Below are 26,921 nucleotides of genomic sequence, written 5' to 3' on the forward strand. Positions count from 1 at the left end.
GGGGCGCGCGCTCAGAGGGAGCCGCGCCGCCGCCGCCGCTGCCTCCGCCGCCCGCCCCCGCTCCCCGCGGCTGAGAGGAACCCGGTCGCCGGGTCCCTGCCGCCCCCGCGGACGCCGGCCCCCGCCCCGGACCCCAGCCCGGCACCTGGGCTCGGCGCCGGGAGCGCGCGCGGGCGGGCGGGCCGGGGGCGACATGGGGAAATTCCAGTCCAAGCACGGTGAGATGCGGGGCGGCGGGCAGGCGGGCGGGCGGGCGGGCGGGCGCCAGCCACTCACTGTCCCTTCCCTCTCCGCGCGCCCTCCGGCCGCGCCGCAGCCGCTGCAGCCTTCAAGCGGAGAGAGAGCCCCGAAGGTGAGCGCGCGGGGCGGCGGCCAGGGCGCGCGACTGCCACCGGGGCTGGGACCCGAGCACAGAGCGCGACGCGCTTTCTGCCGTCGAGGCCGGGTGGGGTGGGGTGGGCGGGGGCGGGGAACCTTGCCTTGGGGCCTCCGGGAGCGCACAGGTTTCCCCGCCCCAGACCGCGACCCCGGTCCCCCGCCGGAGCCCCGCGCCCCAGGCCGCGCGGCGAGGGGTGGGCGCGCCTGGCGGCGGGGCATCGTCCAGGCGCAGCTCCCGCGGGCTTACCGGGCGTCTCCTTCCCTCCTCGGCGCCCCGTTTCCCGCGCGTCCGCCCACGGGGCCGCAGGGGACAGCTTCGTGGTGTCTGCGTACCTGGGTGGCCGCAGAGGCACGGAGGAGGCGGAGCGGCGGGGCTGCGTGGAGCACGGCACAAGGGACAAGCAGGTAGGCGTGGTGGGCCCGGCGGCCCCGCCGGGGCCAGGGGACCTGAGTAGCAAAGTTGTGCCCTCTGACCCGGACCCAGGACCCCAGGACAGAGAAGGCGAGGGCCCCGATGGCCCAGCGAGAGTGACTCGGGCTGGGCCAGACGGCCCCTCCCTCTGGGGGAGGGGATGTGGCGCGAGGCCTCGCTCTCCCAGGCTGGAGGAGTGGGGGCAGGGCTGGGGAATGACCTGCTGTAGGATCAGTATACCGCACAGCAGTGGCGGCCACAGCGTTAAAGGCCACCGTGCTGCCCATCTGCCGTGTGGGTGACCGCAGGCCTGCGGGGATGCTCACGGGAAAGCCCAGGGACACCCGGGCTGCAGGTGCTGTCAGGGGTCGCAGGGGTCCCACTCAGGACCCAGCGCCCCTGAGAGTGGATTTGGAAGGGTGTTCCGTCCAGGCCTGGGGCACCAGAGGGGCCTTGGGCAAACCAGACTGCGCACGTTCGCCCGGGAGGAGAGAGGCCGGTGGATGGTCTCGGGCGTTAGTGTGGACTGGAGTTGGGTCGGTGGCCGTGCCAGACGACGGAGACCCCCTCCTCCACCACTGCTTGTTCCCCTCAGAGTCCCCCGCAGACAGAGTACAGCAGCGCATGGACGTGTCAGCTCTCCTTTTGGAAAGACACTTTTCTGGCCGGTTGATAGATGAAAAGTTCTGAGTGTATTTGTAAACACTTGCGTGGCCTCGTCCCGAGAAGGGGCCCAGATACGCCCTGAGATCAAACACACAGTAGAGTTATGATTCCTGTGTCTGGGAGTGAAATTTGAATCCCACGGCTGTGAAGGTAGGAACTCCAGTTTACAGTGTTTGCTGGGCACTCATGGGAAGGTTGCGTGGACATGTGCTCCTGCGCACCACGGGGCCGCCCCAGCTGCTCTCTGGCCCTCCTTTGGTCTGATTTAGTTTGCCTGGGCAGGTGGGTGCTGATAACGGGACGGTGTTTCCTTCCCACTTGGTCCTCCTGTGTGTAGGGGGCGGCAGGCAGTCCAGAGCGGTGAAGGGCATGTCCACCACCTAACCCTGTCCTGCCAGCCACCCGGCGGGGCCGTCGTCAGCTCAGCACAGCAGGTCCCACACGCAGGCGGTGTTCGTCCCGGGCTGCGGGCTACGGAGATGGAAAACAAAACGCTTCCGCTCTGGCCGCGGGTTAGAGTGCCAGGTTATGACGGTTTCTTAGGCCAATAGATTCCACGCTCTCGGGACGTTCTTGAAAGAACAGTGTGGGGTTTGGCTTGGGTTGTTCCCTTGTTTTGTTCGCAGCTGTGGTCTGAATGTTTGTGTCCCCCCCAAAATTCATGTGTTGAAACCTACCCCCCTGTGTGATACATTCAGAGGCTGGCCTTTGGGGAGGCGATTAGGCCCCGAGGGCAGAGTCCTCACCACGGGATCCGTGCCCGTATGCGAGCCCCAGAGCACCGCGCGGCGTTACAGGCAGAAGGCCAAGCCTGCCGGCCCCTCGGTCTTGGACGTCCAGCCTCCGAGACTGTGAGCGATGAACTTCTGTTGTTTATGAGCCACTGCTCTGTGGTGTGTCGTCGCCGCAGCCTGAACGTACTGTGACAGCCTCATTCATGACGCCACGATGTAGGAAGAAAAGAATCTCAGGATAAGGGATGGGCCTTTAAATGTAATACATTTGATCTTTTCTTGCCTTTTCCCATCTTTCCTCATCTGGCCGTGGGGCTGTGAGCCACGCTGGGAGTTTAGACCCCCCCGGCCCAGGTGCTCAGGTATCTCGCTGCCGCACCACCGACCCCCCTCACCGGGCACCTCCACTCCTGCCTCTGCCCGGAAGTTGCTCTGTCGGGGGACATTGGGGTGTCAGGTCCTACGTTCCTCCTGTTTCCTGTCCTTCCCCTTGTGTGGTGTCCAGAGCCCCGTCACCGTCCCTGCCCTCGCAGGCGATGTCCCAGGGAAGGCCAGCCTGACTGTGCAGTGCCCCCAGAACACCTGACTGGGGTCAGCGAGGGGACATGTCCTCCTGTGCTTCCACGCAGGTCAATCCTGGTGCGCCGTGTTGCCACAAGAACTGTCCCAAATGACCTCGTGGAAATTAAGTGCATGTCCACCACCTAACTCTCACCTGCCCTCACTCACCATCCACCCCCCGCCCCAAAAATAAACGAAATGAGGTTGATTTTGCCCACTAATTAGTGAGCCGTGCTGGCCCCTGGTGCCCGCGTAGTGCACGTCTAATAAGGTCTCTGATAACTATTAGTGTTTTCGGGCAGGTAGATGCCCGCTTCATGGTCTAGAGTGGTCCTCCTCCTTGATTCTGAGAGACGCTGCCTCACTTCATTGCCGCGGGCCCCCAGGGGCCTGGGGTTGTGACGCGGGACATTGGCAAGAGCGGCACAGAGGATGCAGCAGTGGGTGACTGAGGCTGCACGTGCGTTACAGTCCGGAGGAGAGACGGCGGTCACAGCGTCAGCGCTTGACTGCGCTGTTCCAGAGGTGGGGCTGGCGGAGGTCAGGGCGAGGCCCTGTGGGGGTCCAGCTGCCCCTCCCGGGCACGTGCTCACTCGCCATCTGCCCGTCTGATTTCTCCATGCTCCCTGCGGGGCGGGAAGAGTCCAGAAGACAAGAATCACCACCAACAACTGAAACTTTGTTGTGACTGAAACCCAGATTTCTATTGAGTAAGCGCAAGAAAGGGGATTCCAGCGGCTCCAGAGGCGTGGGGGCGCCCCGAGGCTTCTGGCTGCCCCCGTCCCAGTCACCGTGGAGCCACGGTGTGCGGCGTAAACCACACGTTACGGGCTGTATCCTGTCCTGTGGACGCCAGGGCTCCTCCTCAGCCGTCGGGCCGCAGCCGCGTGGAAGGAGCGGCCTGGGTGGACAGGTGGTGGCGCTGCAGCCACCGTGCAGCTCCACAGGCCGACCCCTGGCCTTCCATGACCCGTGCTCTGGGGACGCGTGATCTGTGGAGTCCTGGCCTGTGTGCGGCGTCTGGGCACCACTCCAGGAGCAGCCAGGGGGGCTTGGCTTTCTCTCAGGGGCCCTGTTTCTGCCCTTGGATGTGGCCTGGCCGTGTGCGAGGCCAGCACAGGTGCGCACGCAAGCCTGGGGGCTCCTCTGGGTTTGGGGGGGCACCAGCCACAGGCCTGAGGGCCCAGACCTCACAGATCGGCAGGGAATCCCCCCAAGGTCGGGTGGTGTCAGTGTCCCTCCCCCCGCCCAAGCTTCCGGAACTGCAGATGGCCTCCCTGGACGCCGCTTGGCCTACGGATGGGCCAGGTGGTCCTGACTGAGGCACCTCTGGGGGGCCGCTGGGCTGGGGACCCTGGAGCCACAAGGCCGCTTTGTGGGAAATGCCTGGAGCGGGCGGGGAGGACGGGGCGGCCTGAGGACCCCGGGAGGCAGCCAGCTGCTCAGTGTGTCCAGGGGTGACTGGCCTACGTGTGCCTCTTCCTCACCTGGAAACCTGGGTGGGTGCTGTCTGCAGGCGGGCCTCCCGGCGGGGAAGGGGACCCACCGTGCCCCACTGGCTGTCCCCGGGGTCGGGGGTGCAGGAGGTTGGGGTCGTTTGTGGGCCTGCAGCCAATGGCATCTGACGGCCAGTGGGCGTCGAGGGCACGTGGACGGGCCAGACGCCACGCACGGGGCACCCGCCCCAGCCAGGCGCCCAGGGAGGGCGCGAGGGCAGAGCGTGTGCCTGCCTGGCACGTGCTCTGGCATCCTCGTGTGGTTGGCAAGGGCTCTGGGATGTGGACCCGGCGAGGCTGCGGCCGGCGCCCCGACCTCAGGGCCCGGGTGGTGGATGGTGTTAGTCGTGGCAGGGCCGGCGGGCAGAGGCTGTGCCCCAGGGCAGGACAGTGGTGGACGCAGACCCTGCCCTCGGGGTGCTGGTCTCTTGAGAAGGCCCCAGGTTTGGTGGGAGACGTGGCATTTGCCTGCCTGCCCTGGGGACACATTGGCACGTGACACTGACCCACCACTCTCACGTGTGCCCTTGGGGGCAGCCCCCGAGAAGCCCCGTGTGCAGACCAGGGACGGTGGTCAGACGGAGGACGGGGAAGTTCATGGAGCGCCCCAGCTCGGGGACACCGTTTTGAGAGGAGGAGCCTGCAGGACGGTGGGGGGTCTCGAGCAGCCCAGTTGGCTGCTGGGTGAGCAGAAACACCAACTTTGCAGGAGTGAAAGCAGAGACCCGCCGTCACCCTGCTCTCCTCAGGGCGTGACAGGCCGCCGTGGGAGAACATGGTGCCCCATCCAAGCGGCCCCTGTCCCTCATCTCACCTTCGCTCTCCTTCGTGGAGAAGTAGTTAAAGGAACGACTTAGAGGGCTTTTGTCGAAGTCTTGCCTGTTATCTTCTTTGAAACTCCATGCCAGTCTGCAGTCTTCAGAAATCAGCCCTCAGCTCTGGTAGCTGCCCGGCGAAACTACCAGCTTTTAAGCGGGGGTGAGCGCAGACCCAGATGCAGTGGGAAACGCAGAGCATCTGCGCGGCCGGCTCGGAGCTCTGCTGAGGAGCGAGCCAGGCCCTCACAGCCTCGACGCTGTGGGGTTCGCGGTGAGGTTAGGGCCGTGAGCGCCAGCGAGTAGATTCTGTCCTGGGCGCCGTGGCCCCGCCGTGTGTGCCGAAGCAGACTGATCTCTCATCTGAGCCACAAAGTGACCAACGAGATCTGTAGTTCAGCTTCACGTCCCTTGTTGGCGGCACCTGGTTCTCCAGCCGCCGTCACCTGGGCGGCCAGCGCTTGACCAGAGCTTGTTCGCGGGGCAGCACGGCCGTGGCTCAGCCGGTCCGCAGACCCTCCCTGGGTGGGGAGGAGGCGGACGGTGCTGCCCTGCCCCTCTGACCTGCCTCCCCAGGGGTCAGGAGTTAGGTCACGAGTCCCCATTCCCCGGGGCCGGGCCGCACAGCAGGAGGTGAGTGGCGGGCGAGACAGCGAAGCTTCACCTGCCGCTCCCCGTCTCCCCGTCTCTTCCCCACCGCTCCCCGTCTCTCCCCGTCGCTCCCCATGTCTCCCCATGTCTCCCCGTCTCTCCCCGTCTCTCCCCGTCGTTCCCCGTCGCTCCCCGTCTCTCCCCGTGTCTCCCTGTTGCTCCCCGTCTCTCCCCATCGCTCCCCGTCTCTCCGCATCTCTCCCCGTCTCTCCCCATCGCTCCCCATGTCTCCCCGTCGCTCCCCGTCTCTCCCCGTCGTTCCCCGTTGCTCCCCGTCTCTCCCCGTCGTTCCCCGTCACTCCCCATCTCTCCCCGTCGCTCCCCATGTCTCCCTGTCGCTCCCCGTCGTTCCCCGTCTCTCCCCGTCGTTCCCCGTCGCTCCCCGTCTCTCCCCGTGTCTCCCTGTTGCTCCCCGTCTCTCCCCATCACTCCCTGTCTCTCCCCGTCTCTCCCGGTCGCTCCCCGTCGCTTGCACTACTGCCTGAGCCATCCCCCACCCCCGTCTGTGGAAAAATTGTCTTCCACCCCACCAGCCCCTGATGCCAAACGGGTTGGGGACCGCTGGGTTCGGCCGTCTCTTCCTCTGGAGGTGAGACATCGAGGCCACCCATGTCCCCTGTTCTCACTCCCACCGTATGGCCAGGGGGCAGCCAGCCAGGCAGCCCCAGCAAGGTTGTCACAGAAACACTGCCCGCAGGTGACGACTGGGAGCCCCGTGACGTGGCCCTTTTGAAATGTGGGCGGCTCCCCCCACCCCCAAGCCTTCCTCTATCCCGTTGTCCACGGGAGGCAGCCTGCGCAGTGGCCTCATTGCCACCCAGACCTTGCTCTGGGCCTGGAGCTGCCCGCCTGTCACTTGCCCTCACGTCTCTGGGCCACAGCCTGTGCTCCGTGGCGCGGAGGCCGCATGCCTCTGCTTGGGTCCTACGAGGAGACGTGAAGCGAGGGACGTGCGGAGAGCAGGACGGGAGCGGGCGCTGGTGCCACGGGGCAGGGGCTGTGGTGGATGGCAGCCCACCCGTGGTCAGTAAGCGTGACGGGCCCGAGCTTCCTGCCTCTCACCCCAGGGCCCTGTGAGCTGCGCCCGCAGGTCAGCAGCCCCCCGAGAGACTGGGTGCTCCAGGCGGGCCCGGCGGGCGTGGGGTCGTGCTGGCCCCTTCCTCTCCTTCTCCCTGAAGAGGGGAGGCCTGTGGCTGCCGTCCCCAGTCCCCGGTCCCCGGAGTGGAGGTTCGGTCCCGGCCAGGCACGGCCCGTCTCCTGAGTCTGTCCTGCGCTGGGTTCGAGGGAAGCCGCCTGCCGGGTTGCTGCATGTCGCTGCCCTGGGCCTCGGGCCTCCTGGGCGTGAAGTGGAGCCTCTCCCAGGTTTACCCTGCATCAGACAGTCGCTGGCTTTGGAAGAAAACGCCTGTGTCGAATGGAAGCCCTTGAGAAGGATGCCGCGGCCGGAAGCAGGCCTGGCGTGCGGGTCACCGCAGCGCCGCCGGGTTGGTGACCAGCCCCCAGGAGTGCGCGGCGGGCCTGCCCTCCCCACGGGGCCCGGACGCCTGCGGCCCTTCCTACCCAGCAAGGTGCCCTCTGGACGGCTACGCGTGTGGAGCGAGGGGCTGACAGCATCGCAGCAGGAACCCTGGCTGCTGGGAGGGGAGGAGGGTGCCCGGCCCTCGCGGGGAGAGGTGGCGATGGGCCGAGTATGGGTTTCCTGGGGCAGCCGTAGCAAAGCCCCATGGACAGACGGACAGGCGGACGGACGGGGCGGCGGCCTGCTTGTCTCCATCCCGGAGGTGGAGGGTCCAGGTGTCCACCTGCCACTTCCCACCAGGGCCTCGCTCCCCTGCCAGGAGGCGCCGCCCCCCCGTGTCCTCCCAGGGTCACCCCCCTGAGACGTGACGGTCTCTTCGTCAGGACACAGGCTGTGGGATCCGGGTCCGCCCCGGTGACCTCATCTTACCAGAGGGCCTCCGCGGCGACCCCACCTCCGCACACGGTCACCTTCTCGGGAATCGGGGTGCGGTGCGGCCCTAATGGGCCTGAGGCTTTCCTTGGCTCAGGGCCGGCTCTATGCCCTGCATGTCCACCCTCCACGTGCACCCCGTGCAGGCCCCGCCGCTGCTCTGACAGCCGACACTCAGCCAGCTTTCTGGGCTCTGCCGTCCCGACCAGGCCGGCGGCTTGAGTCCCTGTGCCGGTGCATCTCTGGGGCGGGGTCTCCTGGGGACAGAGGCCCGAGGGGGGCCTGGGCCTCGCACAGGGGAGGCTCCCGTGGCCGTGCTGACCAAACGGTCATCCGCCCTCGTGCGGCGGCTGCCTTTGCACCCCCGCTGGGAGCTGCACGGGCGTTGCTGCCCCGGGTCCCCCTGGAAGGGCTTCGGGGAAGTGGGGCCTGGGGGAGGGGACCGCGTGCCTGCCTTTCTGGTTCCTGCCTCCAGAGCTGAGGTCTGTAATCCTCCGGTTGTCGTGCTTGGAAGAGGGTGGATATTTCTACGCTGGTTCCACGGCCTCCCTTTAACAGCTCTCATAAAAGAGCCTCCTCTGTTCTGTGGAGAAGAAACCCTTGAAACGCGCCTCCCTCCCTGAGCACTGATTCCTTTCCCTGCAACCAGGAGGCAAAGAATCTCTAGGAGGGCCGGGCCCTGGGGTGTCTCACAATCCCGGGTCTAAGCCTTGCCCGTGGGGGTCTGTCTGCAGCTCCCGGTTTCACCCCCTCCGCTCTCTTCTCCCCCCACCCCTTCCCTTCTCCCCCTCCCCCGCCTTCTTTGGGCTGTAGGAGGTTGGCGACCCTATCCAGAGGCCAGTGGACCCTGACATCCTGGGGCACGTTGCATCCTGGCCTGAGGGCCATCTGCCCCTCAGATCTTTCTCCCCTAGGAGGACGGAGCCGTCCCTGCCTGGGGGGTTGCAGATGCCCACGTGTACACCCTAAACCCACGAGGTGCCGGCCCACTGCCCTGGGGTCCCTGGATCCTCAGGGGAGGGTTGAGCAGACCCCAGACCTCACCGGGAGGCGTTGGGAATTCTTCCTGAGGGAGGCTGGACCCGTGATCTTCCCTGTGGTCAGCAGGCACTGGGGCATCTGACCGTGGACCTTTCCAGAGTTCTAGGTCTTTGATGGCTAAAAGCACACGTTGGGAATGCCTTAAAGTTAAATGTTTTAAAGTAGTTATGTAGAAGAGAAGCCTTGGGCTCCCTTCGTGGGTCTCCTGGGGTGGCCGTGACAAAGTACCACCAACTGGTCGGCCTAAAATGACAGACGTTTACTCTCTCACCGTTCTGGAGGTCAGAACTCGGACATTGAGCTGTCCCAGGGCTGCGCTCCGTCTGCAGGCCCTGCGGGGGGTCCTCCCTGCCTCTTCCAGCTTCTGGGGGCTCCAGGCCCGTGAAAATGTAGTCTAACGCCGCGGATTTCTACGTGGGTGCGAAAGGGATTCCGACACTTTCTTTCCGCGAGCTGGTCGGGAAGAGGCCCTGCACCTCGCGGCCCGCAGGCCCGTCCGGGGCACCTGGTTTCTGTGTTCAGGGCTCGCGGCCTGCGCCCTTTCCTCCTCGGTACGCGCCCCTCGGTGGCCCCTCTGGCCCTTTGGCAGCAACAGGTCAAACGTCTGCGTTGGCCTCTCCCCGGCCTGGGAGCACCTGTCCGGCTGCCGCTGGGACGTCCACTCCCCACAGCCTGGGCAGAGCTCCTGATGCACCCCTGGACCTGCATCCACAGCCTGGCCTGCTTGGGACAGCCCCGTGGTCCCCGGGCCCTCAGTCTCTGGCATCCCCATCGCTCAGCAGATCTGCCAGCCCCCCGGTCGGCCTGGAGTCGAGAACTGCCCATGTGGGCCGCCTGCTGGGCCTCTGCGCCGGCCAACTGACCACACGCGGCCAGGTAGGCACGTCCCTCCGCCCAGAGCCGCCTGCTGCCCCTTGGAGCCTGTGCCGACCGACTCCCGCCTGCCACCCCGGCCACCCTCGTGTCCGGTCTGCCGGGTTTCACGTGTTGCTCCGGCCCCTGGGACTTTTGCTCAGTCCTTGGCCTGGGCCCTGCCGTGGACATCTGGCCTGTCCGGGGGGCCTCAGGCTGCCTGCTAGGACTGTCCGCCTTGCCTGTTTCAGACCCCTGCTCTCTACCTGCCCGACTGAGTCATCTTCCCAGCACTGGCCAGCCGGAGCTGGGTCACTGAGGTCCCAAGGGTCCCGGGCCGGGGAAGCCCCGCTGCGGGGCCAGAGTCCAGCTGGCGACCTCTGTGACCTCGGCCGATCACCGCGTCTCCACCTGGGGGTGGGGGTGGGATTTGGGTGCTCCCAACCGGCGCTGGATGTGGGCTGTATCCACGCCGCCCACAGCGGTCGCTGCCGGCCACGCTGGTGCCTGGAGTGTGGCGAGTGCCAGGGGAGCTGGATTTCTAACGTGGTTTCATTCATAAATTCAAATGTAAGTAGGCACACGTGGCTGTGGCTGCCACGTGGACAGCACAGCTCCAGAACGCTCCATTTGATGTCTGCTAAGCCCCGGGGCCCCTCCCCCTGCAGCTGCAGTCTGGAGAGTGCAGAGCCCCAGTGAGCTTGGCGGGTCTCACGTATCTCAAGGACACTGTCAACGGCCAGTGTCCGCAGGCATAGGCAAATCCCTGCTCATTTTTCCACATGCTGGAGGTTTGGGTTTTCACATTGGCCGGAATCCTTTTAGATGCAAGACAGCAAGGCAGATCGTTAGCACCAGGGGTTCAGTAGTTTTTGTTCGGTGAGCATGCAATGCACCTAAATGTACAAACTTGCAAATGGGGGCGAGGACCGTCGGAGACGCACACCTTGGCTCGGGAAGGAGGATAAGCCGAAGTTCAGCAACATTGACCCCCCTCCGTCCCTCGCTGGGGCCGTGAGCAGGGAGAAGGCCGTCCTCGGTGGTCTCAGATCCAGGTGATACGCCACGGTCTGCTTCTAGCCCACAGGACCCTCTCCCCAGAGGGGTGTCAGCAGAGCAGCAGAAGCGGTGAGGAGTCTGTCTCACACCACAAATCAAATTGGCGGGGCCGCTGCCGAGGGGCCACGGGAGAGAACACGGGCGGGCACGGCCGTGCAGCGATCGTCCGTGTCACGGCTCTTCCCACACCCGCACGTAAACGCACCCGCGAAGTCAGAGGTGCTGGAGTTTGTGGGTGAGGAAGGAGGACAGTGAAAGGAGATCTTGGAAGAGAAAGTCTGGGGTCCAGACTCCACTGGCATCAGCGTCCACGGCTGTTGAGTACACGGAACCCTCCCGGGCTGCCCGGGCAGCAGGCGGAGGACGGCAGGCTCAGGGTTCCTTCACGGGACGGCACACCCGCATCTGAAGCTGGTGTTCGTCTGGGTTTTCCTGAGTCACGTGGGGATCCCAGGTGGCTGTAAAGGGCGCGCAGAGGGTGCTAGGGTGTCCGTATGGTGGGGCAGCTCCTCCAGGGGTACTGAGTGCCCTGGGATGGAGGACCCCATGCCCACCCATGAGCCCGGACACCCGCTTCTCCTCTGAGGCTTCTTGAGGAAAACCTGGAGAAGGGCTGTGAGGCAAGAGCGGGTCTCCTGCGCTCAGGGTTCTTCCCATGCTCCCCAGAGTCTCCCAAACCACGCGGCTGCCCTGGGCCCGGCGTCGCTTCTGCGGCGAGATCATCGTTTAACAAAGACGCTTTTCAAAGGAAGAAATGCAGGTGGCCAACAGGCACACGAAAAGGTGCTCAGTAGCGCTAATCATCACGGAAATGCAGATCAAAACCACAAGATGTCACCTCCCACCTGTCAGGTGGCCACCATCGAAAAGAGAAGAGATAGCAAGTGTTGACGAGGGAGTGGAGAAAAGGGAACCCCCGTGCACTGCTGGTGGGAATGAAGATTGGCACAGCCCCTGTGGAGAACAGTCTGGAGTTTCCTCAAGAAGTTAAAAACAGAACTACCACGTGATCCAGCAATCCCACTCCTGGGTGTGTATTCCAAAGAAAGCAGAAACACTAACTCAGAAAGATAACACGTGCAGCCCCACGTTCACTGCAGCACTGTTCACGATAGCCGAGACACGGAAGCCACCTGAACGTCCGTGGATGGATGGATGGATGGATAAAGAAGATGTGGTGTGTATATACAGTGGAATGTTATTCAGCAACAAAGAAGAAAATCTTGCCCAAAACATGGACGGACCTTGAGAGCATTATGCGAAGTGAAGTAAGTCAGGCAGAGAAAGACGAACGCCATGTGATCTCTCTCGTATGAGGACCAGAAATATGCAGAGACGAGAGCTCTGATTGCCGGGGCTGGGGGTGAGGGTGGGAGGAATGGTTGAAGGAGGGCTTAGGCAAGGCGAGTGCAGCTCTCCTCAAAACACTGTCTGTCTTTCACGGGTGGGGTCTCAACTCCGTTGCTTGAAGGGTGGGTTTTGGTTCCTGTGTGTAGAATTGGGGAGGGGGCGCTGGGCTCTGTCGGCCTTGACGCACGGGGGCCGGAAGCAGCCTCAGAGCCACGAGGAGGTGTTTCCACCTGACACCACACAGGTACTGCCAAAGAGAGGAAAACCCTGATCGCTGTCAGAGCTCGGCCCTCGGGCTCCGGAGCCGTGACCAAGTACAAACCGTTAGCGTCTCCAGCCTGTTTATCTCTGCTGCGGGCCCTGGCATCACTCGTGGACACGTGAGGCCTTCTAAACTAAAAACGCAAGTGCGTGGGGTTCTTTTCCACTTTGGAGTTGATCTTCCTTTGAAATAGAAAACATGAGGCTTAAATATGAATGAAAGAATGAAAAGCCCAGTGGTTTTTCCAGAGGAAGAAGCCAGATAGAGGAAGATGAATCTGGGTCTGCAGCCCAAAGCCAGTGGCGTTAAACGCCGTCTGAACGGGAGCGCTGGAGGGCACGGTGGTTCAGGCACGTGGGGGACGAGGGTCTTGTTGGTATTCTGCGTGTTGTGACCGCTGCGGCCAGGAAGCTTGGAGGGCAGCAGCAGGCCCTGGAAGGATGATCGCCCGCGATCTTCCGTGTTCTGTGAAGTTTCTCATCGTTAGCTCTGAAGATGGAAACAGGAGCGGCACGACCGGGAGAGAAGCCGGTCTGCAGATTTGTTGCGAAATGGTTTAGTGTTAAACAAAAAACAGAATTGCAGGCTGCTGAGAACTGAGTCACCGAAGACGTTTTTGGCGTGTTTTATGCGCACTTCTCAATTATCTGGGGTAGAGATTGTGGGGGGCATGCGTGGGCCTGCATATGTATACGTGCATGTGTGTGTGTACACGCGCATGTGTGTCTCCGTGCATATGTATATGTGTACATGCACGTGTACACACGTGTATGCATATGCAGGGTGTGTGTGTGTGTGTGTGTGTGTGTATCTTCTCACTGACCCTCCGCTTCTTGTTTTCCTCGCACATGTCTTAGGGTGGAGTTATTTCCCCAGCAGGTGGCCTGTGTGCCCCCACCGCCCCGCTGTAACTTATCCACAGCCGTGGGCTGTGGCCCCTACCGCCCCGCTGTAACTTGGAAAGCAAGACGCCGAAGGCCTCTGTGGTTGTGGGCAAGTCCCGCACCGCCCCTCCCCCGAGGCCTCGCTGTCCTTAACTTTCGCTTTGAAATCAGGAGGTCACAGCCACAGCCGCCGTGGCCCCTCGAGTGGAGACCCTCTGTGGCGTCGTCGCACCTGAGTAGGAATTACTAAGCCCCAGAGCTGCGTCGTCACACCTGAAACTGTTCCGCCGCTGAAGCCGAGACTCCCACCGCCTGGCGTTTCCAGACAGACGCGCTGGCCCGGCGCCTTCCAGCCAGTTCTGCCCAGGCTGCCTCGGTCTCCCTTGCGGGTGTTTCTGAGATGTGTGCCCACCAGGCCTTCAGGCAGCAGGGTGGGCAGACCCCCTCTGCCCTCCGTTCTCTCCCACCTGAGGCCACTGTCCCCCCTCCTCCTGCTGTCCCACCCTGCCTCCTTCCCCGTCCACTCTGCTGTACCCCTGACCTTTGACTCTGGGGCATCTCCCCCGCCCAGCGCCCCAGCCCTTGGGGTTTCTGCCTTTGCCTTCTCGCGCATGGCCCAGTTCTGTCCAGTGCATGGTGAGCCCAGGCCTCCCCACCTCTCACCCCACACCAATCCCGCCACATCCGGCGTCCTGACAGCCCCGAGCTGGAGCCCGGCTTCCTCTCCGGTCCCCCCACTTGGCCCAGGTCGCCCTTGCCTAGATGTCACATCACCCCCGCCCCTTGCGCAGCCCCAGGCTCCTCCCAAACTGCCCCGAAGTAGCCTTGGTCGCCTTGGTCACTGACGTAGCACAAGCCTGCTGGGCATGTCCCCTGAGGACCTGCCTCCTCGCTGAGCCCCCGAGCCCCTGGCTGCCTGGGATGCCTGCTCCGGCCCCGCATCTCCACCCTCTGCCACGACCGGGTCCCCACCCCGGTCCCCAGCGGGCCGCCCAGCACCCGGGGCTGTCGTTTGCAGGATTAACCACGGGCGGGGCTGCCGTCCAGGGCGGGTGCGGCTGTCCTCGTGGCTTCTGGCGAGCCAGCTCCCTGGCAGTGCTGACCGCAGAGCCGGAATCAGTGTGGCTCCGACGGCCCCTTCCAGCCGTCCCCAGGGCCCTCCCCACATGCCGCTTCAGAGCTACCTGCTTCAGCTGCCCAGGGCGGGGAGGTAAGGCCAGGCTCTGTCTCTGATGATCAGAAACCCTGCTGGACTGATCGACATTCCACGAGGGCCGACAGCCCACGCGGGGGGCCGGTGTGAGCCGGGGCCGGGGTGGAGAGCCCGTGGGGCAGCCAGGCGGTGTGGCTGGAGAGGTGCCCTGCGTCGCTGGGAGGGGCTCGCTGGGGTGGTGGTACGGCAGGAGCGATCCATCTGGTTTCCGAACGGGTGGGAGCGCGTGGTGAACAGCACCTTCGGGATGGTACCTGTGACCCTGGGCGTGGGCCCCGCAGGCCCCGGGCCCCAGGCGTCCTCCTGGCGTTGAGGCCACCCTCTCCTGAGGGAGCTGGGGAGCACCAAGGATGTCCTACCAGGAGCCATTCGCTCTGGAGGGCGCCCCCAGCTGGCCTGCTAGGTCCCCCTCCTCCCCGCGGCCCTCCCGCTGCTCCTCCGGGGGAGCCCCTCCCCTCTCCCTCCCCCCTCCTTTCCCCTCCCCCATCTCTCTTCCTCTCTCTGACTTCCGGTGTTGTTCTCCTCCCCCTGCTTGAACTCCCATCCACACTGGGCCCCCCTCCTACCCCCCCCCCCCCCCCGCAGACATCTCACCTTGGGACTCCGGAATTCACCCAGTCCAGGCTCTCAGAAGCAGCCTTGAACTTACATCCCATGGGACTGTATTTCCAGACCCCAAGATGCTCTGTGGGCTTTAGCTCCTGAGCTGCAGGGGGGCTGCAAACTTCCCTGAGTGGATCACCCCGTATTTTTACTGTTCCAAGATCAGCGGTGGGACCAGAGCCGTCCCTGGGGGTGGGTGCATGCAGCCTGGCTCTCGCAGGGGGACCGTCTGGATTCTTGAGACAGCAACGTGTCCTTGGACCCTCCGCAGAAAGGAAATTGGACTCAACACACAGAGCTAGTTTTCCGTCCTCTGGGGAAAACTGGTTCTCAGAAACGCAGGCCTGGGGCCCCCTCGGAGTCCAAAGAATCCACTGTGGGAGCAGACGCGGCTCTCAGTCCGCCCTCGCGGTTTGCGTTGTGACCCTGGCTTTGGAGCGGGGCTGCGGTCTCCCCACCCCTGAGGCCGGAGGAGGGGCCTGGTCGCAGCTGGGTTTCTGGCCAGTGTGCTTCCCTGTCTCCCCTACTTCAGGAGAAGGCCCTGTGGTGAGCGCGTGCGTGGGCAGTCACTCTGCACCCCGGCCTCGCGTCACTGGGAGGACAGCCGAGGCCGCGCGGCCGGCGGCCGGTTCAGGATTCTCAGCCGCCTTTCGGCTTCCGGGCGGTGCTGGACTCATTCTCATCCCAGGGCCCACGACTGTTACCTCATATGGAAAACGGGTCTCTGCAGATGTCATTAAACTCAGGATCTAGAGACGAGAGATGGTGCTGGTGGCCCAAACTGCCACCAGGTGTATCTCTGTAAGAGGAAGGAGGGGGGCGGGGGTGCTGACCCAGAATGGAAGATGCGCCCTGGAGAGGCCGCGTGGCCACAGGGCGGAGGTTGGCGGGATGCGGCCACGAGCCCAGAGACGCTGCGGCCCCCGGGAGCTGGGAGAGGCAGGAGGGACCCTCCCTGGGGCCTCCGGGGGAGCCCCTGCCACACCGTGGTTTCTGTTTCTCTGTTTTAAGCCACCCAGCTGGTGGCCGTTTGTTACGGCCGCCCCAGGACACGGACACACTGTCCTCCGGGCCCTGTGACCCTTGACAGCTCCTGCTTATTGAAGCCCAAATCCCCCAGACCCCCGCGCTAAGCCCTGGCGAAGAATCTGGGTTGAATCAACCTGGCTTTTTGAAGGAAACACAGTGCAGGGTAATCTGTTTGGAAAAGAGGAGACGCCTGCCCTTGCTGGAGCAAAACAAGGCCTGAACTAACCCCATGGGCTGCTGCCTGGAAGGGCCTTGAGTTTTCCCGGCAGCATCGGCGGGGGGTGGTGGCGGAAGGCCGGGATGTGGGCCCCCGCCCGCCCTGAGGCTTGTCACAGGCCCGCGGCCACGCCAGGACCCTGGGTGGACCCGGGTTCAGAAGCCAAGCAGCCCGGTGGACGCCGGGCACCCCTCACGGCCGACTGCAGGGAAGCAGGTTCCCATGCAGGTGGGCGGCCACAGGAACGGGCGGCCGGGCCAGAGTGGCCGGGGAGCTGGGCTGCAGGATCGACCAGGAGGTCCCCCTGGGGTCTCGAGTTTGCAGCGGATTGTAAGGTCCTTCCAGGATGCCCAGCATGTTTGTCGAGCAGTTTCTAACCAGACCCTTTAACAGGCCGATGAGGAAGCAGGTTTGTAAAGGCCATCTTTTCACATGCTCCGCCCCGTTCACGGCTCCATGGGAAGAGCAGAAACTCCGGCCGCACCGATTCCCTCGGGGATCTTCCCGGGAGTCGGGGGGCGGGGAGCCTCTGCCCTGTCAAGAGTGTGGGGTTTCCAAGGAAAACGGGCGGCCCCGAAAACCCGGGAACATGTTTCCTAAGGCCGCAGAAAAAGCGGCCTTGGAAAGCGGACGGTGTTCAGGAGGTGATCGTTTGCATCACCGAAGGCTTCTCCTTTTCAATCAGCCAGACATCCCCACATCCACGTGGCCTTAAACAGGAGCCCATCTCCTGCCGCGCAGCCAGGCTCGCGTGAGGGGTGGACGGCCCAGCGTCGACAGCTCTGGCGGCTGGAGGGGGCACCCCGGCCGTGGGAACGTGCGGCCAGACCTCTTGGCTTTCTCACGGGAGGCCAGGGTCTGAGCTTTCAGGTGGTATGTCCCAACACCTGTGTGCCTGTAGGCCTCACCTGGGCAGATGGGCCGTCCCGGGCCTTTCGGCAGGACCTGGCCAGGCCAAGGGCCGCTTGCTGGGAAGGACCAGGAATTCAGTTTTGTGCCGTGGCTCATGGAGCAGATGTTCTCGGGAGTCTGAGCTCAGGACAGAGGCACGGCAGGGTACGTGGCCTCTGGGCCCCCCCGAGAGCCCCTGCGGGTGAGGGGGGCACGGATGGGACCATGGGGACCCTGCAGCGAAGGCCGCGGCCACCCGATGTTGACGTCCAAAGAAGGACAGGGAGAATAAAGCTTCAGGATGCGTGGGCCCTGGTGCCGTCCCGGGAGCCAGCAGAGCGCCTGGCGGATGCCGGAGGCTGAACGCAGATGCTGCAGGGGCGAGGGCGGAGCTGCCCCTGCCTGGTGCCCCGGGGGTTGGCAGGGGCTCAGGCCCCGCATGGATCGTAGAGCATGGCGATCTCGTAGGCCCTGCTGACTGATGTGGGAGTCCCGGGGCCGCATGGGGATGGAGCCCGTCACCAGGAGAGTCAGGAGGTGGTTGGTGCCCAGGACCATCCGGTCAGGCGGGGAAGCAGGAAGCGGGAAGGTGGGGGCCGGACCGGAGAGCGAGGTGAGGGTGGAGGATTCTGTATGCAGGAGGCCGGGGCTCCTCTGGGGGCGCAAAGGGGAGCGAGGGGGGAGGTTGACGCTGGGGAGGGTCTGCAGCGGGGGCTCAGAGCAAGGGGGTGCACGCCAGCACGGGAGGGGCATCCCAGGAGGGGTGGGGCTGGACCGCCCTGGGGCAGGCGCTGCGGCGGAAGCGGGGCCCTTGAGCGGGGCCATCAGAAATGGGGCGTCTGTGTGCACCCCGGTCGTGCTTGAGGGCCCCGGTTTTCGGGCCACTTAGGAGGTCGCCCTGCGGGGCGTGGCCGCGCATCTGGTCAGCAGCCCTGCAGGAGGTTTTTTATGTTGCGGTTAAAGCCCTTGGCCCTTGTGTTGAGCCAAAGCGGTGCAGATTAAGGGGCATTTTGGTGCAACCAGGACGGATGTGAAGGCACCAGTCGCGGGAGAAGCTCGGTTGCGTTCCCTGCAGCGCTGTCTGTTCCCTGAGTGCCGTGCATTGCAGCGGTTGCTGTCGACTCAGATCTTAAACGCTGCGTGTTCTAGCCTTGGGGTGTACGTGGATGAACACGCGCAGCCGTATCAGGGAAGGAGGTCACGACGGGCTGTCGTATCCGTCCTGGCCCGTCGTGTCCTGACTGTGTCTGTGATTGTAGGCGAGCAGCTCAGGGTCCAGCCAAGGGTCTGTGCAGACCGTTTCTGTCTTGACCCTCCCCCAGCCCAAAGCATTTATCGTCTTGTCTGTAACCAACACAATACGCCAAAAGCAAGTCTCAAATTATTTTAGAACAAAAAATGGGATGAAGTTTTGAACTTGCAACTTTTTTAAGCTCACACGTAGAGGACTTGGGTGGGTCTTGTTTTTCCTCTGACCTCTCAGCCGGGCCAGGCGAGCGATGTGGAAACCCTGGCTTCCTGCCTGTCGCTCCAGCTGCTGGTGGCCGAGGCCTCCGGGCCAGCCGCCCCACCAGCCGTGCGCCCGGCGCTTTCCCAGAAGCGCGTCTCGGGGCCTCAGCCGCTCCACCCCGAGACTGGCTCTTCTAGCAAGGAGTGCTGTGCTCTGTTGCCAGCTGACCCGCAAGCCTCCGGCGCCTGGTCCGGAGGCCACCGCTGCTCCCCACAAATGCCTGGGACCTCAGCTTCATGACTTATTTTGATTTTACAGAAAAAAATTTAACCAAAAATCAGGTTTTCAGGAAAAGTGACTGGAAGTTATCTTAACGTCCACCCGGGAGAGAGCTCAGCCCTGTCTTTGGGCGGGAGAGGACCTTGTGAGCCCGGGCGCTGCGTGTGCAGGGCGCTCACGGGACCCCAAGGACGCTTGGAGCTATAGGCGAAGCGGGTGCTTTCGAGGCCAGCAGGCTGGGTGGCCGAGGGAGTGGCGTCTTAATAATCGGGTGACTTCTTGTTAAAACAAGTTCACTGCCCACCTGGCGTGCTGAGAGAACTATGGAAGTAGCCTTATTCTGAAGGGTGTGACGTGGAGGGGGTTAGGGCAGGGGATTAGGAGAGAGGAAGACGCCAGGGGCACCTGTAGGGGCTCTGGAGACAGGCGGCAGGGGTCCCCCTCCTTCCTGGGCCCAGCGACACCGTCTCCACCCCGCATCCTCCTCGAGGCTCCGTCTGGGCAGCGATGGTCCCTGCACCGTCTGGGTGCTCCTGTGGTGCCCACGGCCGTCAGAGCCCCAGGCCAGGTTCCCTGATGTCACGTGCGTAGGGGCCCCCAGCACAGCCGGGATCTCACCCAGAGGAGCCCGCGCTCTGTCCCTCGGCCCCGCCCTGCTGCACCCGCGTTCCTTGGGAGACCCCAAGGCCTGGGGGGGGTTCCCTTCCCCACGCAGAGCGGGGCATCTGGGCCGGTCCTCACTGAACCCAGGGCAGCATGTGCGCAGAACAGGAGGTGTGCGTCTGTCTCCTCGTTCCCGTGGACCCAAGTGTCTTAGGGTGTGTTTGGCATCAAGGTCTTCTTCAAAGTAATCAGTCTGAAGATCTGGGTAACAGCATTCCAGGTGTTTTTCGTGGGGTTTGTTTTGATTTGTTTGTTCTCACAAAGAACAAGCTAGAGACGCAGAGCTGTGTTTGAGGCTGGCCTGCGTCCCCTCTCCTCCTGCCGACGGACACGGCCATCCCGAGGGCACTGGTGGGCCTGGCACGAGGGGCTGGGTCTGGCTGGTGGCATCAGGCCCCTAGATGAGGAACCTGGGAGCAGGGACCAGTGTCACAGCCGCGTGGGCCGAGCCGGCACAGGGCCTTCTGCTGTTCCGGTGGTGGCCGGGGCGCCTCGGGCTGGCAGAGGCTCTGGCACTCACCGGCCAGGGCAAGGATGCCGCCAGGCCGCCCCCGCGGGGCGCAGGCGTTGTGGCCCCCTCTCCCTGCCGCCCAGTTGGTCCCGCACGTGGCCCCTCCCGGCCGGGCCTGGTCAGCACCCTCCGAGGCACCGGCATGGGGACACTGCTTCCCACCCCCAGTCCACCTGCGTGAAAAGGCGACAGAGGGACAGTCTGACCCAACACCACCACCACGTGGAGATGACGTCAGGCCTGTTTGTGGACAGGTCGGGGCTGGTCCCCGGCCACTGCCCGCAGCCTGAGGGGCAGCGGTCGGAACCCTCCACCATCCCCTGCGGGGCCCCGAGCTTGTGGGGTGTCAGGCGACCTGGCGGGGCAACCCCACTGGGTCTCCTGCCGAGTTGACTCCAGCCTGGGCCTGAGCCCTTGGGAGAGATGAGGGGCCCCAAGTGGCCTGGAGGTGCTGCGTCAGGAGGTGTGATAGCGCCTTGGGGCCCAAGAGGGCCGCGTAGCCAAGCAGCCGGGGGACCGTGTCCTCACACACATCTGAGCGTTGCATCCTTGGCCGGGCTCGCAACAGCTCTGTGGCTTCGGAGTCAGAACGGAAACGTGGGGGACAGAGACGTCCGTCTGCCCAAGAGTCACCTGGGGAAACACCCGGGTCCTGGGGGCGACGCCACGCGACCCACCACTGGGACACTGGATGGAGCCGGGATCCGAGGCAGCTTCCCTGGCCGTGTCGCCCCTTCTTCCCGTCTCTGTGCTCTGACTTTTGTGGGCTGTCTCCACGGGCCACGTGAACTTCTGTTCTGTGGTTTCCTGGCTGAAACACCCTTTGGATACGCTGGAAGTCTTGTCCCGTTTTTCCGTAACTGGTCTTGGGATCGGCCCTGGAAGCCGGGGGGCTTCTGTCTGTGCCCTCGGCCCGGCCGCCCTGGAGGAGATGCCGTCCCCCTGCAGCCCCGGCCCCTGGGTTCGCGGGGGTTTCGGGGGCAGGTCACTCGGGTCCTTGCCCGGCTGTGACGGGAGGTGCTGCGTGCGGGCCAGGGAGCAGAGGGCAGGCGGCTTCTGTCCGCAGCCCAGGCTTCTGCTCTGTGCCCACCTCTCACAGCAAAGGCCAGGCCGCAGCTTCGTTCTCACTGCGGCTGCGCCCTTGGGCAAAGGCCGTGCCCCTCGTGCGGGGCTCCTGTTGAAGCCCCGGCGCGCTCACGGGCGCCACGTCTCGTCCTGGAGACACTTCTCGTGGAACCAGACAACATCCAGGGATGTGCGTGTGTCTTACTTTCAAAAACCTGAGGCTTAGTGAGTGTGGAGAGGTTGGTATTTCTAGACCAAGAACTCTTGGCGCCCCAGGAGGTGGGGTCCGGTTCCGGCACCCGGAGCGCATGTGGGGGTGCACACCGTCTGCCCTGTCCTCTCTCCCTGCAGGGGCTGCCTGGCGGGGACCCCAAGGAAGGACCTTTCCGGGACGACCCGTGTCCCCTAGAGGGTAAGTCCTGCTCTCCAGACCTCACTGACGCCACACCGTACCCCAGGCACCTGCCCCCAGGACACCCTGGCAATGGGGACCACCCACACCCCACGCTCCCCGACGTATCCCAGCACACCCAGGCCAGCCCTGGCTGGTCGCGGGTCCCCACCGGGGGCCGTTGGCAGGTGCAAGCCAGGTTCCCCGGTCTTAAAAGCAAGTTGTTCTGAGATGTGCTTAGAAACACATCTCGTGTGGGCTCCTCCGTGGAGCAGATGACGTGGACTTCGGTCTGGGGGTTGGAGAGCAAAAGGCGAATCTCAGGGCCTGCGCCCGTCCGCGTCCCTGGAGTCCCGCGAGCCCGTGGGCGGAAGGACAGGTTCCGCACGGGTGTTTCGGTGAATCCACGGGTCACCTGTGGGTGTGATGTGCCGCATTAGCGTAAGGCGTCCAAAGCGGTCTGCGTGCGAAGCATGACCGCCCTAGTCACCGCCACACATGTGCATCTGCCGTGGAGTGGGTCCCCATGGCGTGTGACAGTGACCACCAGGCTTGTCCGAGGGTCAGGTGCCGGGTGAGTGTTCTCAGCATTACGTGGGCGGGGAGGCTGACCGCAGGGCTGCCTTCGGAGGGGCTCCGCGAGCCCTGCCCAGGAGCTCAGGCCCTGGGTGTCTCCTGGCAGCTGCGTGTCTCGCAGACACGCCCGGCTCCCGTCCTGGGGAGTAAGTGAGCCTGGAGACCAGGGAACTGCTTGTCCGTCGGGCCCGGAGATTGGGGAGGGGGCTGCCCGGCGCACGCACAGGCAGCCTCCCAGGGGCTGGTGTTGCGGGCTGTTGGGAAACCGGACCGTGTCGCTGGGGAGGGGAAGCCAGACGGTGAGTGCAGCAACCCTCCCGGGGGCCCCTCGGGCCGGGCTGCCTGCCTGTGGGCCTGCGGGGCCGCCCTCTCCCTGCCCCAGGCTTCGAAGCCACTGCAGCCAGGGAGGCAGGAGCGCGCGTCCGGCCGCGGCTCACCCCGGGGAGGGCCGCCCTGGCCTCCGCTCAGGTCCCTTGATGCCGCGTGTTGCAGAAGCCCAGGCCCTCAGCTCAGACCCGTCTGGAGAGGTCACAGGCCCAGCAAGGATGCGGTGGCCCCGGGGCCACACCCCCTCCCCAGCCCTGCGTCAGCCCCCGGGCCAGGCCAGGGGAGACGGGCCCGTCCCACCCCTCTCGTCCCTGCAGTGGCCCTGCCGCCGGAGAAGGCCGAGGGCCGAGAGGGCCCAGGACAGCTCTTCGGCACAGACGATGGAGAAAGAGCAGTGAACCGCGAGGGCCCCCGCGGGCCGGGCAAGCGGCGCCTGAACGTGGACGTAGGTCTTTGCCCGGCTGCCCCTCCTGCAGGCGGCCAGCGCCGGGGGAGGGGCGCGTACCGCGCTAACATGGGGTCCCTGCGCCCTGCAGCTCCCACGCCGCAGGCTCTGCTGCCCGGCCCCAGTGCCAGCACCACGGAAGCGACCCGGGAGTCGACTGTGCAGACCTCTCAGCTCCCCAGCCCCCCGCGGTGGGGGTCAGGGCCCCGGCGCGAGGGCGAGGCTGGCCCTGGCTGCCTGTGCCCGTCTCCCCTGCAGGCGCTCCAGTGTGACGTCTCGGTGGAGGAGGACGACGGCCAGGAGTGGACGTTCACACTCTACGGCTTCGACAACAGTGGCAAGGCCACCAGAGAGGTGACACTCTGCGTCTGCACCCCACGGTCCCTGGAAGGGCGCTGGCCGCAGACAGACAACGATGCCCGGGTCTCCACGATGGGGACAGGCTGAGCCCCTCCAGGGCGGCGGGAGAGGCTGGCACCCTTCATAGACGGGCTTGCGCGGGGCGGGAGGGGAGCCACCGCAGGACCCAGGTCACCGACAGAGCCGGCTGGAGTCCGTGTCCCCTCCTGCGCCCGGCTGCTGTCTGTACGGTTCCTGGCAGAGCCCTGCACGCCTGTCTCTGCCCCGGCCAGCAGCCCCTCCCCTCCGCAGGGTGGTGAGGGCCCCAGGGGTGCCCCCGGCGCTCTGCTCTGCTGGCTTGTGTGTCCAGGAGGGGCAAAGTGCCTCTTGAAAGGAAGCAGGCACGTAGGATGACTGAAATAAGTGGGTATGAGTTAAAAGCAGAATCTGATAGCTTATCTGACCGCTAAGGCTTTGAACATAGGTCGGTTTGAAATTTCAAAGGTCGGAAAGGTGTGATGCCAGCAGGGCTGCTGGCTCAGGTTGCGTGGTGCATTCGCAGGATGAGGAAAGGCGTCTCAGATGAGCTGCCTCCTTTAGCTGGGCTCTGCTGGGATGCTGAGTGAATCAATCAGGCAGGCAGCCTGGAGGTGGCAGCAGGCAGTGTGGGTGGGGCGGTCCTCCCCCCGTCTGCCTGTGTCCGTGACGTCCGTGCCCGCCCTCAGGACATGTCCAGCCTGATGCACACGATCTACGAGGTCGTCGATGCCTCGGTCAACCACTCCTCGGGCAGGAGCAAGACCCTCCGGGTGAAGCTGACCGTCAGCCCTGAGCCCTCCAGCAAGAGGAAGGACGGTCCCCCCGCCAGCCAGGGTGAGGGCCTGGCTCCTGGGCTACAGCAGCTCCCTGCCCAGATGCCCTGAAGACCCTGCTTACACGTCAGCCCGCCCCTCCTCGCAGGCAGGCTTCCTGCCCCCCGCTGCCCCCACACTGCATCTCCCCAGAGCTCCCACCCACCCTGCCGGGGGGTGTTAACTGTGTCTACTGTTCAGTGCCCCCATCACAGAAAAAATCTCTATGGCCTCCTGAACATGGAAGGCGGGGCCTGGCACCTGGCGAGGGCTCGAAGCTGTTTGTTCAGTGAAAGAATGAGTGCGTGGGTGCCTGAGTGAGTGAGCGAACGAGTGAGTGAATGAATGAATGAGTGAGTGAACCAGTGGGTGATTGAATGAGTGAACGAGTGAGTGAGTGAGCGAATGAATGAGTGAGTGAACGAGTGGGTGAGAGAACGAGTGCCCACCTGCCTCTTGCAGACCGGGAGCCCACGCGATGCAGGATGGAGGGGGAGCTCCCCGAGGACCCCAGGGTGGCCGACAAGAGGCTGTCCACGCACATCAGGTGAGGGGCTGGCGTCCAGCTCTGCCCTCCTGAGATGCGAGCAGCCCAGCCACACTCCTGCGCCCCACAGGCCTCAGGGGCTGTCCCCTTGGGGTGGCCCGCCAGGACGGGCACCTGGGCACAAAGGCCGGATGCGGCCAGGGAGCCCCGGTCCCTCCCTGCCATCGGGTGGGCGGCCGGCACTCAGGCTGGAGCTGGGCGCTTCCAGTGTCGTCTGAGAGGCCGTGGGGCTTGAAGGGCAGCAGGCGTTTGGCCTCCAGACCCTCAGCCCAGCTGCTCCTGTGCCCTACGGCTCCACTCACTGGGGCAGCAGCCACGGAGCCCTAGCTGGCGTCCTAGGTGACACAGAGACAGCAGAGGACACTGGGTGGGGCCGTGGTCCTGGGGTCCCCTTGGGCCCCTGCTTGTCGCAGCACCCACCCTTTCTGGGTGGGCATGCTGCTCAGAGCATGAGAGAGCAAACCCTCGCCCCCCCCACGCTCCACCAGGAGGCCCACCGCCGACCCCCAGCCCTGCCCCGAGCGGGGGCCCTACTGTGTGGACGAGAGCACGGAGCGGAGGAACCACTACCTGGACCTGGCGGGAATCGAGAACTACGCCTCTAAGTTCGGGCCAGGTGGGTCCTGGAGGCGTTCCGGGCCCCTGGCGCCAGGCCTGAGGGTTCCGGGCCCCCGAGTCCCAGAGTGGGCCGTTCAGGTGTGCGGGCAGGACCGGGTCCGGGTGGGACGTCCCAGGCCCTGCGAGGGGTCTCACGGGGGCCGTGTCTGCAGGGTCCCCCCCGGCGCAGGCCAGGCAGGAGCCCCCAGCCCGGGCCGCGCACCCGCAGGGCCGGTCCCGCTCCCAGGAGTCGGACGCGCACGCCGCGCACCATCGCCGCTGCCTGGGACCGGCCGAGCCCGCTCTGCTGGCCGCGGAGCCTGTGCCGCGGGCCCTGGACCTGCCGCCCCGGCCGAAGGGGCCGGAGAGGCCGTTCCTGAGGTCCCCGCAGGGCTCGGGGCGGCCGCCCGGGGCCCCCAGTGGGGGCAGGCCCGGGAGAGCGTTCAGCTTTCATCCGCCGGCCCCCCAACCCCAGGCCCCGCCCCAGGACGGTCACCATGTCCCGCAGTCCCTGCCCCCGCCCTATGGCCACAGGCGCTGCCGGCAGAGGGGCCGGGAGGGCCACTCGCCGCTCAAGGCCGCACCAGGCCAGCCCGCGGCGCTGGAGCACGAGGCAGCGCGGGAGCTGCCGCCCGTGCTGCTGGGCGAGGCCTGCGCGGTGCCGGCGGTCCAGCGCCACGAGCACCACCACCACCACGAGCACCACCACCACCACCACCACCACCACCACCCGGCCTAGCGGCCCCGCCGGTGCCGGGGACCCACGCGGAGGAGCCGCCTCCCTCCTCGGCGAGGAGCGTCTCCCGCCAGCGGCGTCCCCGTCCCGAAGCTTTCTGCGTCATCCATAAACACATTTGTACACTCGGACGCCTGCCCCTGCTCCTGTCGCGATGCCAAAGCAAGGCCCACGGGGTCGAAGGGACCCTGCTCGGACGGCCTGGGCGTGTTTTCCTCTCGGAGCCCCGCTGGGGGCGCTTCTCCTGCGCGGCAGGGGGCGCGAGGCTTGTCTCTGGCCCCGGGGGGCCGGGGGCTTGTGGTTCCCGTGGCTCATCCACCCTGAACCGGGGAGGGGCGGCTCGGGGCAGTCGCTGCTCGGGGCCGCGTGTGCGAGGCCGGCACGGATCACGGGGAGAAGGGTGGCCCCGCGGGGGGCCAGGGAAGCGGCCGGAGTCCAGAAAGGCGGAGGTGAAAGCCAAGAGGAGGGGCGGCCAGGCAGGGCCACAGGCGGTGCCGCTAACATCCTACGAGGACACAGACGTGGCCGGCGGGGCCAGGGAAGCGTGGGCGCCCCCGAGAACCGCACACGCGTGGACAGCTGGACAGGAGGCGGGCACAGCCTCAGCTTTGGAAAAGCACGATTCCCTTTGGGAGGCTGGGAAGAGGGCCGCAGGCGAGCAGGACGCCTGGGTGTCCTGGAACCTCGGCCCGCGGATGCCCCCGAGGCAGGACGTGCCGCTGCTCCGTCTGAGGTGAGCAGCTTGTGAACTGGTGCAGCTGGTTTTGTATTTGCCTCCTTGGCGCTGTTTTTAAGGATACAGCAAAGTGGTGGTTGGTCTGTGATCGAGTTATTCCCCCGTCATAATAAAAATACGTGCATTTTGTAACATGTCACACCTTGTTTTAAAGTGAGTTTTCAGTCGAATCGGTCTGATCCCCTGCACCAGCGTGTGGCCACGAGTGCAGACAGCTGGCCGCTCAGCCGGGACGGGCCCACGGTGCTCGGAGAGAGCATGGCCGTCGCTGTTCATACGTTTGTAGAAGTAAAATTAACGCACACACAGCTCCGCATTTCTGCGTAACTCTTCCCCCACTTCA

General features: G+C 65.0%; 1 protein-coding gene across 5 annotated transcripts; it reads left to right on the forward strand.

Annotated features, from left to right (window-relative positions):
• On the forward strand, positions 1-26,714 carry NKD2 (NKD inhibitor of WNT signaling pathway 2). 5 transcript variants are annotated; one of them, XM_033852728.2, is made up of 10 exons: positions 1-218; positions 317-352; positions 686-783; positions 21,385-21,445; positions 22,645-22,772; positions 23,031-23,126; positions 23,837-23,984; positions 24,425-24,509; positions 24,998-25,125; positions 25,280-26,714. In XM_033852728.2, exons 1-10 carry the CDS (start codon positions 194-196, stop codon positions 25,843-25,845), a joined length of 1,371 nt encoding a protein of 456 aa, XP_033708619.1. In that variant the 5' UTR covers positions 1-193; the 3' UTR covers positions 25,846-26,714. The 5 variants fall into 5 exon arrangements, with proteins under 5 accessions (XP_033708619.1, XP_073658087.1, XP_073658086.1 ...); XM_073801986.1 differs by lacking the exon at positions 1-218 and having other exon boundaries at positions 311-352; positions 686-1,606; positions 22,645-23,126; XM_073801985.1 differs by lacking the exon at positions 1-218 and adding an exon at positions 1,386-1,606 and having other exon boundaries at positions 312-352; positions 21,385-23,126.
• The last annotated feature ends 207 nt before the right edge of the window (positions 26,715-26,921 follow it).

The sequence above is a fragment of the Tursiops truncatus genome, chromosome 3 (assembly GCF_011762595.2).
Source record: "Tursiops truncatus isolate mTurTru1 chromosome 3, mTurTru1.mat.Y, whole genome shotgun sequence".
NCBI lineage: Eukaryota > Metazoa > Chordata > Mammalia > Artiodactyla > Delphinidae > Tursiops > Tursiops truncatus.